Source organism: Mesocricetus auratus, unplaced genomic scaffold (assembly GCF_017639785.1).
Source record: "Mesocricetus auratus isolate SY011 unplaced genomic scaffold, BCM_Maur_2.0 Super-Scaffold_100006, whole genome shotgun sequence".
NCBI classification, from domain to species: Eukaryota; Metazoa; Chordata; class Mammalia; order Rodentia; family Cricetidae; genus Mesocricetus; species Mesocricetus auratus.
In genome coordinates this window covers 42644893-42663548 of record NW_024429190.1, presented here as the reverse complement: position 1 = coordinate 42663548, position 18656 = coordinate 42644893, and the positions used below count along the sequence as shown (strand labels likewise).

The following is an 18656-nucleotide window of genomic DNA, read 5'->3' as shown; positions in this document are numbered from 1 at the left end:
ACATGGCAGTGCTTCTGGGACCAACAGTCTTGTTTGTATCAATCCCTTCTTTACCCAACTCTGTCTGAATTTCCTTTTTGTGTCCGTTGTGGGAATGTGACTGAAGCTGGGGTGGTGGCAGCTGTCAAGACTTCCTTCTCCTGGACCAAAGGCTGAAGGATGTTTTATGGCACACTCAATGTAAGTGTCATCCTTGGACCTCTTGGCAAACCAGTCAATTGTACCATAAGCCTGAGGGTTTGGAGTTCTGATGTGGCAGAGACTGTAGGCTGCTCGACTCAGAATCAATGTCCATTCTCTCCTGTCCTGGGGAATTATATTCCAAATTGATGTGGGACACCCAAGTACACAGCTTAATTATGTTTTCTATTCTCTTTTCTCTCCAGTTAGATGTGGTCAAGTGATCAGACGCTAACCAACCTGGTGTAAGTTGAAAGTGGGACAATACTCCCTTAATACAGAGGAGGGCCATGTCTGGCCCTTCCTTTTCCATTGCAGTAAATGAATGTCTGTCTACCTGTGTAACTGGGAACGCCAATGGTCACTGATGGTCTAGGACCATCATATCCAGTTTTGAGACAAAGCAGGGAGACACATCTGCTATGACACTTTAATGAGAACCAGACATTTAATGACAGAAACCCCTCCATAAATGGCTTTGCTGTTCCCAAACACTCATGAACTTGAAACGAAAACATGACACACATTTTAAGAAGGATTTTGGCCAGCCCCCCATATCCCAAATGGGATTAAAAAGTAATAGTGTAAAAAAAAACAGTTAAGGTCTGGGTGTTTTAATAGCACAGCTGAGGACTAACCCCTTGTTCACTGGTCACATCTTCTCCACCCTGGTGGCCACAGAGCTGAACCTGATGTCCCACAAGTGGTTAGTTAGTAGTTCCCTGGGTGACTGTCCCTGAAGTTAAGCTCTGGCGCACAGTAGGCACTTTAAGTGGATAGTCACCCTTTCTAGCTTGGGTGAAGTATTTGGCTTTCAAAAACAAGGTAAAGAAATATATTCAAACAGCACGGCCCATGTTTGTGTGCCCCTGGGGTCAGGTGTGGGGGGGCATTCTCATGCACATCTGGACAGATGTTCTGGGGGAGCGTCCAGGGCCAGCAAGCAAGCTGCTTAGCTTCTGCATTTGTTGTGGACATGGGCGTGAAGGTCCACTCTTAAACTTTAATCCTAGCATTCTGAATCAGAGTCCAGCTACACAGAGGAATGCCGTTTACAACAAGCAGCTTGGCACAGGTACTGGCAATGGGAAGAGAACAGATGTAAACACGTGACACAGCTGGCAAGGCTGCCTGGGCATGCCTGCAGAGTGGTTAGCGCCGCGGCCATTCACTTCTCTCTCTGCTCAGCGTGACTGCAGCCCACCCGCCTCGCTCGCCCCGCCCAGCCTTCACCCAGCCCCTCCTCTAATCGGCCTCATCTGCATCTTCTCCTGCAGTAGCAGCTTCTAATGCTGCCAGGGCTTCGGCCACCTCTGCGTCCTCATCTGTCACCACCCCATCCCTGTCTCCATTGTAGGTGTGGGGGACTTCCTGCTCATTTTTAGAATCGGTCACTGGCGTAGGGTGAGGGGGACCCTCCTCTTTAAAGTAGACATTCAGAACTTCCGTTGTCACTGCCTCATTCAGCGAGTCCCAGCTTCTCTTGAGGGAGAAGGGCAGGCTCAGCCCCTGCTCATTCGTGCCCGGGTGAATTCCCGGCAGGGGCTCCACCCCAGGGTGGTTCTTAAAAAGAGAATCCTTTTCCGCAGGGTCTGCACTGTCTACTGTGGGGCTCCAGAGATGGGGGTAATCCGGGACTGGTATGTGTAGGACGTCGTCCGCCACTTCCAAGACCTCAGCGGGGCCTCGGCCGTCTCCATGTGCTACTATTTGGGTCTCCCCTGCAGCGGGTACCACGCAGCTTTGCTTCCTGCAGTCCTCTTCAAGGAAGGGTTGAGCTTGGTGTGTGCTGTCTGTGGTGCCTGCCCAGGGGCTGCTGGCCCAGGAACTCCTGTCAACCTGGTGGGGGTTGGGACTCCTGACCAAATGCAGAGAGGCCTTGGGGCTGATACCATTGACAATACCATGCTTCTCCAAGTCCTCCCGAGGGAGCTGTCCTTGGTGAGGTAGACCAGCTGTACTGTCTCTGTTCTGTGTCTTGGTCAGGCTCCCACCATGCAGGGCATTCCTGGGCACTTCAGCCTCGCTGTTTTGGGTGCCTTTTAGTCTGAGAGTGTCATCCTCATCCAACTTGCAGTTGTTTACCTCGTTGACAAAGCCAGGAGAGGGCACTTGGACTGGATCAAAGAGATAGCTGGGGGGTGAGAGAAGTAGGCATCAGTTACACTGATATTGGGACAGAGGTGCTGGGGAAGAAACCTGGGATTGTGTCTAAAAGAATAAATATACTTAGCATACAAATATTTGGCTCATGAAAAGAACTGAAGGGACCCAAAAGGAAGGGATAGGTGAATTACAAAGCAGTTCATGGAATTTAAAAATTAAAATTAAAATATGTTCACTAACAGGGAAATAAGGGGCAAAGTACCAAGTACCACTGTATATTTCTCCAATGGAATATGATGTAGACATGAAAATGATAAATATGAAGTTTGTGGTAGGGTAAAAGAAGCAATCACTGGGGGGTTAGTTCCAGGACCCTCATACATAACAATGATATCTGTAGATGTTCACATTTTCCATATGGAATTATGGTATATCAGCATATGCATACCCTCATTACATGTCAAGTCATCTCTAGATTCCCTATGCTACCTAAGACAAAATAAATGCCATATAGACTATCTTCAACCTGTTCTGTTTAGGGAGCAGCAAGAAGAAAGAACAAACATTCAACACAGACTTGATTTCTTTTCTGAATATTTGAATCTATGGTTGGTGGGCTCTAGGGCTATGGAGTCCGTGGATGTAGAGAACTGATAGTCAATAATAAATACTTTTGAATAAAGACCAATATCACATGGCTTTGATGGAGTAAAGTTTATAAGTGTGTGTTTGAAATCAAATAAAGTTAGAGATTCTCACTGCCTTAGCCTCACAATCCCCGGAAGTCATGTCATCAGTTAATCTGTTTTCCTTATGATTCATATCACTCAAAGTTTTATGAATGTCACAAGAAAGATAACTGGACTCTTTATTGTCAGTGATGTCATTTCAGTCCTCTATAACCTGAGTTTTTACATTTTATTTATTTATTTTTGCATTGATGGCTTTGTAAGAAATGTAAAACCAACTGAAATAGAATTTGACCTCAGGAGTGACGTTATGTCTAATAGTTTTGAGAAATGAGAAAGTTACAAAAGAAATCTAGTTTTCTAAATGATGCCAAGTGGAGCTAAGCCTTCATGTCTTGTGGGTCAAACTTGAGCAGGCTAAATGCATTGATGGTGTCACAATTTCATCGTGTCACTTTCTGAGCTGCTGTCACATGTATTGTTTATTTCTGTCACTCTTGCTATTGTTTTAGCATCTGCCACTGGACAAAACAATGGGTTTTAATATCTTTATACCTGCATATAACTGACTTTGATTATTTCCATCCCCCATCCTCTAGTATGTCCTCCCCATGCCCACTTTTCCCATTCTCTCCCTAGAATCCCTCTTCTACTTTCATGCTTACTTTACAGGCATGGTCTTAACATGACTACACAAATACTACAAATTCCCTTGCGATGCCAACTGTGATCACTTTACCTGTGTATCATCTTACAACACCTGCACCCCATCTGGATTAATTTTTGTTACCATCTGAAAGAATAAGAAAAAGAGAATGTCATTAGTCATACTAGTGAGAATCATAAGACACTCAACATTAAGATTTGTAAGTTCTGGCCAAAGGATAGCACGTGAATTATGAAGACAGAAGCCCACATCCCCCCACCATGTCTCTAAAGTCAATGGATTCCCAATTCTCAAACATTATTTACACTTGATTCACACAACCCCCCTTTCAGTCATCCAGGGTTTATAATTTAGTCCATCCACATATGAGAAAAACATGGTGGAATAAAGTCAGGGAGCAAAGGGACCCATGATATTTAGTGACCCGTGGCCTTGCTCAGGGACCCAGGAATCTTCCTGGACACAACACAGCAGGACGTGCAAACATTCCTAGAGGAGTCCTTGCCATCTCAGGTATTAAGTGGCAATAGTTTAGATGCTGAATGTCCACCAAAGGTTCATGTGTTGAAGGTTTGGTCGCCAGCCCGGGCCTTTTAGAAGGTGGAGTTCCTCAGACAGAATTTAGACTGTTAGGACAGTATATCTTTGAAGAGAATATTTGGTTCCAGTACTTCCTTTTTTTCTTTTTTATTTCTCAGCTGCCTTGAGGTGACCAAGTATCATCTGTCACATGATCCTACCACGATGTACTACACTGACACAGCCTCAAAAACAGGGCCAACCGACAGACACTTTCACAACTAGAGCCAAAATGAACCATCCCTTCTGGGAACAAAAGTAAACATCCCTTCTTTTTATTTTATTTTTTTAAAGCAATCTTATTTTACATACCAGACCCAGTTCCCACTGCCTGCCATCTTCCCACTGCCCCACCATCTCCCCACCGCAACCCCCATCCACTCCTCAGAGAGGGTGAGGCCTCCCACAATCTTCGCTTCTTATCTGTTGACTGGCTCAGGGATTTTTGTCAGAGTAATGGAAAGATTGCTAGCATAGACAGTGAGTATTAAAGATGGCCGACCATGTGCTTGCTGAGTCAGCCCTTTGGCGTGGTGCAGTGAGTATTAAAGATGGCCGACCATGTGCTTGCTGAGTCAGCCCTTTGGCGTGGTGCAGTGAGTATTAAAGATGGCCGACCATGTGCTTGCTGAGTCAGCCCTTTGGCGTGGTGCAGTGCGAGCAGGATGCCAGTGTTAGCTTAGCTGGAACCAGTGTGCTCCTGACTTGCTATCTCCGCAGCCAGCACAATGCCAGTCATCACTCATGAGTTCCATTTGTTTGCAGGTCAATACCATGCCCCCTGGGGCTTCCTGGTGAAGGTGGTGGACTCCTTTCCTGCCTGCTCACTGTGTCCTGCTCCTTCCTAGCTTGGATTTTCTCCATCACTTTCCTTTGAACAAAATCTTCTTTTCATGGAAAGCTGGCCACCTGGGCATGTTGGATTCCTCAGTGAATCCCAAATGTTGATATGGGAGAACCTCTAAGTGCTTTTCCGTTTCTTATGTGTACACCTTTTCAGATGACAAATGGACACTGGGACCTTCTGCCTAGTACCTTTGTCTGTAAAGTTCATTTGGAGGAGAGGATTTGCTTGTGTCTCCCTGCCTCCCTCCTTCCTTTCAAGCATAGACTCCCAGGATGATCCTTTCTAAGCCCCAGTCAATAGCGAAAACATCTGTAGCCGCTATGAACTACAGGGTGGTTGGTTGGGTATGATTTACTATGGTGATAACACAAAATCCAATACCTGTGCAGTAAGTGGAAGAGTTGTTTCCTAAGAGATACACCCACTCAAATCCTTAGCATCTGGGAATGTTACCATGGCCAAAGCCAGCCATCAAACAAATGTGGATGTGATCAGGTTGAGGACCTCAATACGGGAGGTTCCAAAGTTCAATTATATTGTGCTCCTAAGCCAAAGGCAAAAGGAGATTTTGTCCCAGAGAGAAGAGGGAGGGAGACAATATGACTGTAGAGGCAGAAGTGAGGGGAGGACATACTGCCCTGAGGAACAGGGACTACATTCACTCCTGGGAGCTTGGCAGCAATAGGGCCCTGGTAACACTTGGTGCCCTTTAGTGCAACCCACTGATGCCAATTCTAGAAGCTCGGGCTGCTTGTCTGAAAACCCCAAGTTTGTGGCCTTGGCAACACTAAGAAGTAGCTGTTTCTGGAATAAAGACCAATGGCACAGGTCTGCCAATCATGACATCAAGTGTGAAACATACCTAGACCCAAGTACAACAGCCCTGCAGATACGCACGCACGCACGCACGCACGCCTTTTAGGATTATGCTTCTAGCACTGGCTCCCCTCACTTTAGCTCATAACTCACAGGCGAGAAGGATAAATAGGTTAGATTAGAAAGTACCATGCGCACCTCTTCCCTCTTCCAACCTCTCCTTTCCTTCCTCATTTCAGGATTGGCTTTGAAATGCTGACCTGCAATACCTTTGCTTACTTTAGAGTCTTGTTTAAAGACAAATCCAGATAGGAAGGTAACTAGTGAAGACAAAGTTTAAGGAAAGGAGAAGGCGAGCTCAGCAGTATTTGAGAAACCCAAATGGGCAGACTGCAGACAGTCCTCTAACTGAAGCATCGTAAAACAGTAACAATGAGTAGGTCAGCTTTTGGGGTTCTAGTTTAGCAGCCAGAAGAGAGGGAGAAAGAAGGGGCGCAGTTGGTCCCTCCCAGCTTCCTAGTGGCTGCTTGGGTCCTGGGGACCTATTACCTAGTGAAGCTTGAAAGTCTTTCCCTACCTTCTGCAGGACTCAGGCCACAGAGTAAACTGCTTAGAAATGCAAGAATGGCTGGGGTTTAACATTCCTCCTCTAAAACTACCAATTTTCCCAGGTGGGCAGATGGATGGAGGTGGGTAGGCTGAGGTAGAACCCAAGGTCTTCAACTGCATATGTGTTTCCTGAAGTCTTCTGGCTCCCCCATCTCTCCTAGGGAAAGGCAGGATCCAAACTGTCTCCTAACCCTGCAATTACAGGCTATTTGAGTAGCTTTTCCGTCTTGAGAGTCAGCTTCCTATCTTTCTCCGGAACCACCTCCCTTAGGGTCCACCTCTTGGCTTTCCCTCAGGCCCACCCCATACTTGAGAGCTATGCTTTTGAGTCTGTACCAGTCTGAACTGTGGGACACTCTTCCTGGTGTAAGTCCTGCCTCTCTTTCCACTCGGTGATTTCCTTTCCTGGTGACATTCCTTCTCTCAACTGGCTCTAATGTTTAAGGTTCTATGACCTGAAGGTGAACAGGGTGGGGACCGAGGTACTTACCTCTCCCCTGCACACACCCGCATGTGCAATTATTCTTCCTTATACACATTAGATCTAGTTCAATCCATTTCCCGTGCCTATATCAACATCCTATCCATATCTTGCCTGGAACAAGGAACTCTCTCAGCAAAAGGGAAACAGCTTTCCTCCAGCATGAAACATGGAATTAGAAAAATACCAGCCCTTGATGGAAGATGGAATTCCAAAGCAGCAATCTACCTGCCTTCTTCCTGCTTGACTTTTGGAAGCAGCTGCCTAACTTACAGGGGAGCCCTTGATAGCTAAGGGGAATCCAAATTTACCTTGTCTTTGGAGTGATATAAACAGCAACAGGGAAGCAAAGGGCACAGCTTTTGCAGCCGTGGTTTGGTTTACACAGGGGAAAAGCAAATACCATTAGGATGGCTGAGTCCACCTACTGCTGGCGCCACCTGCTCCCAGACTCCCGCATACTGCTCGGCTGTCCCATGTTTCGTGTTGAAGTTAAACAGCCCTGTGTTTGAAGATGGTCAGGGCTGCATTAGTTAGTGGCGAAATCCCCAGGCAGGAAAATCCTGTTTCACAATGGGGATGGAGGTAGGGGGAGCAGAACAGGGGGGAGTCTTGGAATTTTCTAATAGAGAAATCGACAGCATTCATCAGGGCATCAAGGGGTAAGAGCTGGTGTAGAGAGTGACTGCTTGGAGCCAGCTTAGATGGGTTCTGCTGGTCCAGTCTGGAGTCATCAGACCATCAAAACAAACAAACAGGACTATCAAGGTTTCTAGCTCCTGAAGAAAAAGATGAGCAACAAGACCACAGCGAGCTTAGTGCAAACTGGAAAGCGCCTGCTCTGTCATGTAAGTAGGAAGCCAGCTAACAAACACATATGGAGTAAGGTAACTAGAAAGACCACCATTTTTGTCACTCCTCATAGTAATAAAGGATCCAAGTAAGACTCACTGATAGAGGCCCAGGGAACAAGAGGGCTTAGAAAGGACCAGATGACGGGAAGCAGGGTATCTTCTGGACATGCCACAGCCACAGGACTCATAAACTCACAGCAGCTGTGGTTGCCTGCTTTGGCCTATACAAGACAGAGGCACCAAACAGTCATAGATGGGGCCCTGTCCTCAGGCTGACTCTGTCCTCAGGGGAAGCCCCTTCTGCCATGGGGTCAGCCATTTACCTCAAGTACTGCATGCAAATACACAGAACACTTCATCCTCACTAGTCAAATGTAGGAATGATGGGTGAGTGACAGGTGGGGAAAATGGGACTGGGTATCTCGTGTGTTGTTGTATTGTTTTGTTTTGAAACAGTCTTGCTGTGTAGTCCAGTCTGGTCTGGAACTCACTACTCTTTCCTCAGCCTCCCGAGTGCTGGGGTTACATGTGTATAGTACCTTGGGATATCGGATTACATAAGCAATTGAATTGAGGGTCTTTTCGTTTCCACGCTCAGATCGCACCCGCTCCCTACCCAGCGGTCCGGAATCACCAGTCATGAACTGAAAGGGATGGGAACCAGTCACTTTCCTCCGCTGTGGTACACTTCCAAGCATCAGCGACATGCTGCTTCAGGCAGGGGTCCTGTGAAGCGAGACTTTAAAATCCCTCCCAAGAAGTGGCTTGAGGTTTTAAAGGCTGCTGAGGTATGTGTGAGAGAGCTATAGTAAAACGAAACACTATATTTCAATTCTGTTTTGAAAACTTGCTAATATTTAGAAAACAGAACCTGGCCAGAGGGCAAGGTGGCCAAATATTTAGGGAGCTACTACTGGGTACTGAGCTCTTATTACAAGAGGAATGGTCGAAACTTCAGCAGGTGTAGACTGTTTACGGATGACACAAGAGCAGTTGGCCCAACCTGACAGTGCGCCGACTCCACAGGTGAAGAGGTGGTACAGGATGAGCTATGGACTATGGAATCTCACATGGATGCCTTTTTCCTACCTAAAAGCACAAAGCTTCTGTTAGGTTTGAGATGTTGAAAGATTACAGGACAAATACTCTACTTAGACAGATAGTGTGCTTAGGTATGGGTACATATTGCTAAGAATTGGGTTGAATAGGATATTTGTACAGAGAGATATACTTATAGGTTTTCTCCCCCCAAAAGGTTCCCTGGTCAAATAGGCTTGGGGAGAGCAGAGATTCAAGATGAACACATTCAGAGTTATAATAAAGGCTTGTGTTACTTAGTTAACCCAGCATTTCCCTAAAATATTAGCTCACATAATATACTTTCATAGTAAACTTATTGGCAACTGTTAGAACCCGTGCAGTGGGAGGCTTTGGGAGAAACTATGATGGAGAGGATAGCCCTTTTCATCTGGAGTCTTACACATCAATGGAAACTGTGGGGTTTCCATACACTTAGCCAGGTGTAGTTTTTACCTGGATGTCAGAAATCTGTGCCCTAGACATCTCCAGTGTCACAGGCATTGGGGGCGGGGGAGAACTGCTTTTTCTCTTGAGTCCTTGAAGTCTTTGTATGCCATCAGGAATCTATTGCATCTCTTCCAGATCTTACCATCCAGATGTGACAGATGTGACAGTGGGAAAGGAGAACTGCCACACCCCACCATCTGCCTGTGATTTGCTTTGGCTTACATACTTGCTGAAGCTGGAGAGGAGGTCCTGATGGCATCTATGCTAGCCTGCACTGGGAAACTTGCTCAGTGGTTGCAGAGGAGCCCATAAGCTTGTGGAGAGACCACTGAGGTCACCTGGGTCCCAAGTCACGATCCTGACCCAGTGGAGAAGGGTTTTACTCCAGTGTCCTCTCCTCCAGCTCCAATTCTCTGCCTCACTCCCTACTCTTATGGTACCTTGACTCAGGTCTCTTCAACGAGGGCCTCAGGTGCAAAGAGCTGAGTTGTTGGAAGGAGTGACAGTCTCAGATTAAGGAAACCCTCTGAGGGTGGGGGGCGTCTAATGGACCTTCTTCTTCATGTGGTGGGCCTTGGGGAAGGTGTTGAGTACCAGGGAGCTCATAGAAATTCCAGACATCTGGCCCTTCTGAAACAGCCTGTCTTAGTTAGGGTTTCTATTGCTGTGAAGAGGCACCATTACCACAGCAACTCTTATAAAGGAAAGCATTTAATTGGGGCTGGCTTACAGTTTCAGAGGTTTAGTCCATTATCAACATGGCAGGAGGCGTGGTGGTGTGCAGGCAGACATGTTGCTGGAGAAGAAGCTGAGAGTTCTACGTCCAGATTGGCAGGGAGCAGGAAGAGGAGCACTGGGCCTGAATGTCACACTAGACCTGGCTCAGGCTTCTAAGACCTCAAAGCTCACCCAACTAGTGATGCACTTCCTCCAACAAAGCCACACCTACTCTAACAAGGCCCCACCTCCTAATAGTGCCAGTGCCTATGAGCCTATGGGGGGAATTTTTATTCAAACCACCATACACCTGGACTAAGAAACTGAGAATTTCATCACCTCCTCAGGAGACACAGCTCGGTTTCCATGGGCACTTGTCACTGAAAGGCTGCCTTGGGCCTGTTGGAACTGCACCATTCAGAAGGCTGCCTCCATGGCCCTGCACAGCTGGTCTTGGCAGGGATGTCCACATGAGGAGGTGTCTACATCACCACTGTGATGCTTCTACTTTCAAAACTCAGGAGAAACAAGCCAGGTCCTAATCCTCGGCTTTACAGCTGTGGGGTCCACAGGACCCTTGGTGCTCATGTGGGGACACATTCTCCTCAAATGCCACAGTAAAATCACTGTTTCTCTTGCCATGGTCTTTACTGTATGATGGTCATTTTGACAGATCTTAAAGATGTTTCATTTGGTCTTCTGTTTAAAATTTGATGCCTCCTTTCTGACTCAGTAATCAGCCCGGCGTCCTTAAGACAAACTCTTGACTAGGGCTGGGGAGATGGTTCATGGTTAAGAGCCCTGGCTGTTCATGGAGAGTTCAAAGTGGTCACATTGGGAGGCTGACAACAACTTCCCATCAGTGTCTGTGGGTTCTATGGGCACATGGCACATACTTACATAGGCAGATACATGGGAAAAAATAAAATGACAGATGTTTGATGAACCACTGGCAGATGAGCATTGGGCGGCCCCTTCATTTCTTCTGCAGTACACACCAAGCCTCTGGTATGCAGCAGGCACCATGCTAGGCCCTGGGACACAATGGCATTGCCAGCACTCCCTGGGAAAACTTATAGTTGTCTCTCATGCTCCCAGGCTCTCCCTCTCCCCTACCCTGTGTGTGTTGGGAGGGGGCAGGGGCAAGTGGGTAAATAGCATGGAATGGTATCCCATGTCTACAATCACCGAGGAGACTCATCCCATCACCCCGGTAGTTTAGTGCACAAACGAGTGAATAGTTTCAGGTCAGAGGTGAGCTGCAGGCACATCTGACCCTCATAGGTGTCCTGCAGCTTCCAGCAACATTCTTTACCTCTGAGTGTCACTTGTCTAATCAACGAACCAGGAAGGGTAATGGTTCTCGCTTATCAGGTTGCTATGAACAATGAGACGAGAGCATGGAGAGCAGGGTTCTCAACCTTCCTATGCTGCGGCCCTTTAATACAGGTCCTCATGTTGTGCTGGCCCCCAACTGTAAAGTTATTTTCATTGCTGCTTCATCACTGTAATTCTCCTACTGTTAAGAATCATACTGTAAATATCTGTGCTTTCCAGTGGTCTTAGGTGACCCATGTGAAGGGGTCATTCAACCCCCCCACCACCACAAGTTGAGAACCACTATATAGACCATTTTCTATCATGTCTGAGGACCACCAGTGCTTATAAATAAACACGGAAGGGATGGAGAGGTGGCTCCAGGTGGTTGACAGAGCTTGCTGTTCTTCCAGGGGACCTGAGTTTGGTCCCTACCACCCACATACTCCAGCTTGGGGAAATCTGATGCCCTCTTCTGGCCTCTTGGGGTATCTACACTCATGTACACATACCCACACACAGATACATACATGTAATTAAATGTAAAATATAATAAACACTACAGCTAACATGTGAGTGATTACAGTGTATCCAGTGCTGGCTCAGGGACTTTCTTGTTTTAATTCTTTTTCACTTTACAACAAGCCTGTCAAGTGGGGAGAAATGCTATAAAGGTTGATGAAGTGGGTATTGTTTCCTACATGACCATTTCCTAGTATCTATCTTGGTACATTTTGGCCTTCCTACACCTCCTCCTCAGCTTGTGCACTCAGTAGCTTTTGCAAAATGGAATTTTCTTTTCTCTTGACTTGAACTTTCCAGTTGTCATTTCATCTGCTTACCGCCAGATGGCAGGCTGTAGTAGTTATTAATAGTTTAACTTCAAGGGAGGCACACACTTGGGATAGGCAAGGCCTCAGAAACACAAGAATCAGGTTACAAGTAGTGCAGGTGCCTGCCATGGTAAGGTTTGCCAGCAAAGAGCAAGGTAAATATTCCAGGAATATCTGTCATGTGAGTTCTTGGTATCATAGCTCTAGCAGCTCTGACCAGACAAGGCTTTATTCTTTAATCTATCAAGACCACAGCGCAGGTGGAAAAGGCTCTTAAAATCCTGCATGGGTCTCCTTTCAAAACTGCTCAGGAAACCCTGAAGTGGGAGAGTCTGAGTTTTTCTTTGCCATCTACTTCTGTGGCAGAGGCTGAGCGAAGAAGGAACTTGTGAGGTATGGAGGGTTCTAGGCCCTCTGGGATTCTGTGCCTCTCCATTAGGCATGTTCATAAGCAGTGTCCCTCCTGGGACTGTGTATGAGCTGGCCTGGAGTCCCATCTTCCAGTTGATGGTCCATGGCCATGAACTGGGAGGTAAGTTCTACCCTAAAGTTAGCGGAGCCAACTGGAGGGGTTTGGAGTTGCCTCTTCAGTAGACTCCAGAATATTATGGGGGAGAAGACACAATGTACACAACGGAATAAATGGAACAGAAGCACACAGAACGGTCTCTGAGGGAGACCGGCAACTTCCCGGGAGCCCTGTAGGGGTTGTTTTAGGAAGCCACTGAAAAGCTGCACCCTGTTTTAGGAAGCCACTGAAAAGCTGCACCCTGGATTGTAAATTTCTGAGAGTTGGTGCTGCCTGGATAAGATACAATTCTCCTAAAGAGTCTCTCTCTCCTCACTGCCTCCCTCTCTTCCCTCTTCACCCCACCCGTGTGTGTGTGTGTGTGTGTGTGTGCGCGTGTGTGTGCGCGTGTGTGCGCGAGCGCGCAAAGAAAATAAAGGTTCCTTGTAGGCACAGCAACAGAGGCCCTGGGTTGTATTGATCCACCTGAGTCTGAGTGGGGCTTAAGAGCCCGAATTTCTCATCAGCTCCCAGGTGCTGCTGTCTGGGTTCATGGGTTGGTGACAACTATTCTGCTGCTTCTTTTAGTTGCCTGTGTTGCTTTATCTCTGGTTGGGTCAGGCCAGCTTTATTTAAAAGGGGGAGGCCAGCATCTTAACACTGTAGCCTGGTGAGTCTCTAGCAGACTTGGAGCTGACTTCTTTTAGGGACCAATGATGTGGACCGAACCTAGTTAGTCAACATGATCACTCACTCAGAAACTCATACATCACCACCATTCTCAGTCCCAACACAAAGTCAGGCATTTTACAATTATCTTAAGGCTTTAAAGTTCTGTTTCATAACACTTTATTCTAATCCTCTTTTGCTTCTTTTATTTTGACATAGTCTTACTCCTCCTACCTGCCTCTTGCAAGCAGTGAGGTTACAGATATGCTTTACCATGCCTGCTATATACTCTGTAACCTTTTTTCACAGTTTTATTTTTGAGGGGCCCAGAGAGGGCAGGGTCCCATCTATTCCAGATGGCCTCAAACTCATTACATACCTGAGAATGAGCTTGAATTTCTGATTCTCCTGCCTTCATTTCCTGAGTGTGAGGATAATGGCCATGTGCCACCATGCCTAGTGTCGTGTGGTGCTAAGGCTCAAACTCAGAGCTTTGTGTGTCTTAGAAACCACTCTACCAACAGAGTTACACCCCGAGTACATTTTCTAACTTATGTATGGCCTATCATCCCTGGCTGTGGCATATAACAGGAAAGAATTAAGAAACAGCTGACCAGACAAAGGTTAACTCTTGAATCCCAGGCATCAGCCTGGGAAGCCAGCATGGGACTGATCAATACCCCCTGAATTTGGGTGTCAATGAGGAGGCCTAGGGAACCTATTGAGCCTTGGGCAGCAGATCAGTACCCATCCCAAGTATACACACGGACTTTGGACTCCCATAGAACAATGTGAGGTGCACTCTCACCCTGAACTCTTGGGGAAGGGTCTAGGCCGTGCCCTATATGAAATGACAGACTATGGACACCCCCATGGAGGGCCTCACCCTCCCTGGGGGAATGAGGGGATAACGGGGGGGGTTGGGGGGATGGCACGGGAGGAGGGGAGGGAATGGGAGCGGGACCTGGAACTGACTTGTGAAGCAACCTTGTTTCTTATCTAAATTTAAACTAGAAAAAAAAGAAAGTTATTTGAATGCATGTTAAACATTAATGTAATTTTTGAAAAAAAATAGAATAATACAATCTTGTTCCCTGAGAAAAAAAAGAAAGCTGCAACAAATGTGATTACAGAGCCACACATAAGACAATTGCATAGATGAGTATTAAGATAGACAGATGAATTCAGGGCTCACACTTGAGCAGCTCTCCATATTCAAACAGATTATAAGAAAACAGAATTACCTAAAAGGTGAAAAGAGAAATGAGGTGCGCTCTCTGAGAGAAGAGCATAACTGAATAAAATCAGTGGAAAAAAAAAAGAAATAGCAAGTGCCTAAAATATGGAAGTCATTTGAAGAACATACCATGGCGGGTCAGTTTGCTGTTGGATTCATTTCCCTCCTTTGCCCAGCAGTTTTCCAGGGAGCTATATCTCTGCAGCTCCCCTGCCTTAGATCCCTCATATGGTAGTGCTGAAGTGGACTGGAGGGCAAAGAGGGGAGACATCAGGGATCCATGTGTCCTCCTCTCTAGCTCAAACAGGCTCCTATTCATCCTGGAAGCAAGTCTATGTTCTCTGAAGCTTCTGGTGCCTACCAGGCTGCACTGGATCCCTTCAAGTCTACTTACATCTCTTGGCATCTCTCAGTGGTGCTGTAGTATGTTTTCTTGCAAAGCATAATATGGCAGACTGTGTAATTTATAAAGAAAATCAATTATTTTTCAGAATTTTGAGGCTGCAAAGATCTAATGGTTGCATCTGGCGAGTGCCTTCTTGCTACATCAGCACATGGTTGAAGGTTTTACGAAGTGAACGTTAGAGAGTAACTAGGGGTGGGATATTGGTGAGTGTGCCTAAGATGACAAGTTCAGGCAACAGAGAAGAAGAGGATGCCCCGTATCACCAGGAACCCACTCTTGTGATATTCATATTATTCCCCCTCCCTGACAGCACTCTCCAGAGCTCACAACCCCTCGTACTGTTGCACTGGTGTTAAAATTCAACATGAGTTGGACATACGACAAATATTCAAATCACAGCAGGTGCAAAGGTCTACCTGCTTTGACGATCTGTGTCACCTCATCGTCTCATTTGGTTCTCAATTTTTCCCATACCTGCATAACCAAATGACTACATACCACATATGATTTCCCCGGTTTGAAAGGAGGTGTTCCCGTTCCTTTCAGGACCTTACCTACTCCAGATAGTATCATTGTCAAAGGAAGACGGGCTACATGATGAGCTAACAGTCATTTGACAATTGCTGCTCTTGGGTTCTGAAAGAACTGGTGTCATGTAATGTGCATGGTGCACTTGATGCGCACCTTGCCTAGGGCAGGCCGGGGTTGGGGTGGACCCAAGGGTGATTATAGAGAACTTTAGTCTTGTATTTGTCTCTGTTGAGTTCTATTTCCTTTTCCACCTGGGCCTGCTTGCCTTGTAAATGTCACTTTAGGACAGGCTCCCTCAATTCCTTCCAACCTCCTCTGACCCCCTTTAGTGGAGAGTGTAAGGGACATAGGACCTTCATACCATGCTTAGTGATCTTAGGGAACCCCCAGTATAACCTACAGGTGAGAGTGACATTAGGGAACAAGTTTAGATGCCCCTTACTTCTGGTGAGGTGTAGGAGGCACTCTGCTACTGGCACAGGGTTGGACCCCACTATTAGTGAGGCTGCTTTTCACTATGCAGGAAGGCCTCTGTGAGGCTCCAACTTAATTGCATAAGATAAATACCTACAACTCTTAGAGTGGGTGACATAAATTTCCCACTGGCCTTGCTGGATAGCTGTTCCTTGGTATCCATGGGAGATGGTTCTCAAACCCTTATATGCTCCAGTCCTTTCCATAAAATGGTGTATAGTATTTACATATAACCCACACACATCCTCCCATATCCTTTATTCTTTAGGTATTGCTTCTAGAATTTTCAGTCATCTCTAGATGGTTTATAACACCTACCACAATGTGAATGCTGTGTGCAATTATTACTCTACATTATTTAGGTAATAATGAACACATTTCCACATGTTCACTACAGATGCATCCATCAGATGCACCAAAGTCATGTAACAGTTTTTCCTAAATACTTTCTGTCATCAGCAGGCGGCAGAATCTATTGATACAAACCCCACAGGCACAAAGAGCCAACTGCACCTGCTGAGGAATTCAAACAGAGAGCTCTGATAGAGAGTTCAGCTAACCGGCAAATAACCTCATATACCACCATGAACTGTCATCGGTGGCATTAGATGCTTCCCCAAATTTCTGCCACTTGGGTAGAACTCTGCTGCTTAGAAGAACCAAGAGATGATGACATCCAAACTAAATTTGTCTAAAGAGAATCGCTGTGGCATAGTGATGACAGCACAGCTTTAGGTGGACCCAGGCTATGACACCCTACATGGCATTACATCTTGGGGACTATAGACTGGCACACCTTGAAGAGTTTTCAGAGAACGGTTTTCTTGAGGTAATTTGTAAAATCTGAAAGAAAGATAATTCTTCCCCACTTAACATGGATAGTTCAAATAGGATTCGTTGACACACTTTTAATTTTTTTTCTTTTTTTCGAGACAGGGTTTCTCTGTGGCTTTGGAGGCTGTCCTGGAACTCGCTCTGTAGACCAGGCTGGCCTCAAACTCACAGAGATCCGCCTGCCTCTGCCTCCCGAGTGCTGGGATTAAAGGCGTGCACCACCAACGCCCGGCCACTTTTTAATTGTTATTTGTTTTAAAGACAGGGTCCTATTATGTAGCCAAGACTGGCCTTGAACTCAGGACATTCCAGTTTTATGCTCCCAAGTGCTAGTTTATAGACAAGTGCCACGTGCCATGCTTCAATCACAAAGCAAGCTCAGCATGGCCAGTCTTTGTAGCATCTCTGCTTGTTTGACACATCAGAGATCCCCTTTTATTTCTTTTTTTTTCTTTTTTCTTTTTTTTTTTGGATATAAGTACTGTGTCTGCATGTATGCCTACAGGCCAGGAGACGGCATCGATCCCATTATAGATGGTTGTGAGCCACCATCTGGTTGCTGGGAATTGAACTCACGACGTGCGAAGAGCAGCCATTGGTCTTAAGCTCTGAGCTATCTCTCCACCCCGCCAGCCCCCACACTTTATTTTTTATGATCAATTTTACTTCTAAGACTGTTTTACCAGAAGGACTAGTGGTCTCTTGACATAAGGAACACTGCTGACCACACTTGAGTTTATGCTACTGAGATGATCTAGGCTGGGTTCCCTAGATAGCCTCAGGATGCTACTACCATCACCACAACACCAAGTAGAGGTTCTGGTTGGTGCAATACCATCCACTCTGGTCTCTCTCTGGTTCTCTGCCTCTCTCCCTGCCTCTGCTATCTCCCTGCCTATGTTCTATGTTCTCTCTCTCTCTCTCTCTCTCTCTCTCTCTCTCTCTCTCTCTCTCTCTCTCTCTCTCTCTCTCTCTCCCTCTCCCTCTCTGTCTCTTTCTCTCTCTCTCTCTCTCTCTCCGTGTGTGTGTGTGTGTGTGTGTGTGTGTGTCTGTCTGTCTCTGTGTATGTGTATGCATGTGTTAGAGGTGATGGTAGATACTGAAAATTAGATAATGATTGAACTCTGAAAACCCCACAGGCAGTAGAGTTTGCCAAAATGTGTATAAATGCCCCTGTGCAGTGTATAAATGTTCCTGTGTGCTGGGAGTGTGTGCTCCTCAACTCCATAGGGCAGAAATTTCAACTCTTATGGCCTTCTTAGACCTTGCCTTGTTCTGCATTGTCTGGCTGCTTACCCAGTTCCTTAAAATATCATTTGTAATAATCCAGTAAATATAACCCGATAGTTTCTCTCAGCTCTGTGAGCCACTCAAACAAGCTATTGAGTCCAAGGAGGTACCTTGAAAACCCTGATTTATGGCTGCTTGGCCACATGTTCAGGGTCCAGGTGTGTAACCAGCATGTGAAGTGGGGGCAGTCTCTTGTGGCCTTGGCCCTCAACTTGTGGCATCTAGTGCAGGAAGTTGGTTGGATGGTGTTACACCCAGCTGGTAGGCAGAGGCGGAGAACTGCTCAATGTGTAAAACCTACACTATTACTTCAGAAGTGAGGTGCTCTGGAAGAGACTGAAGAGAAAGGAACGCAATGTGCCGCTTCTGAGTGGGGCTTGGAAGAGGAGGAGGGGCTCTAAAGTGGAACACAGATGATGGTGTGCTGTTATAGCGGAGGCAGTGGGCTCTGGAGTGGGTCGAGAGAAGCTGGGTGGTCTCAAGTT

The 18656-nt window shown here is 46.4% G+C and overlaps 1 protein-coding gene across 2 annotated transcripts in view; it reads right to left on the bottom strand.

Moving 5' to 3' along the window:
- Nucleotides 1-598: 598 nt before the first annotated feature.
- The window catches only part of CUNH4orf19 (chromosome unknown C4orf19 homolog), a 76838-nt gene continuing 58780 nt past the window's right edge, over nucleotides 599-18656 (bottom strand). For both annotated transcript variants that reach the window (XM_005074388.4, XM_013116519.3), the window contains 2 exons: nucleotides 3715-3768; nucleotides 599-2314 (listed from right to left, as the gene is read on the bottom strand). In XM_005074388.4, the coding sequence (XP_005074445.1) occupies nucleotides 1426-2314; nucleotides 3715-3746 (921 nt within the window). In that variant the 5' untranslated portion in view covers nucleotides 3747-3768 and the 3' untranslated portion in view covers nucleotides 599-1425. The remainder of the gene's footprint in view (nucleotides 2315-3714; nucleotides 3769-18656) is intronic.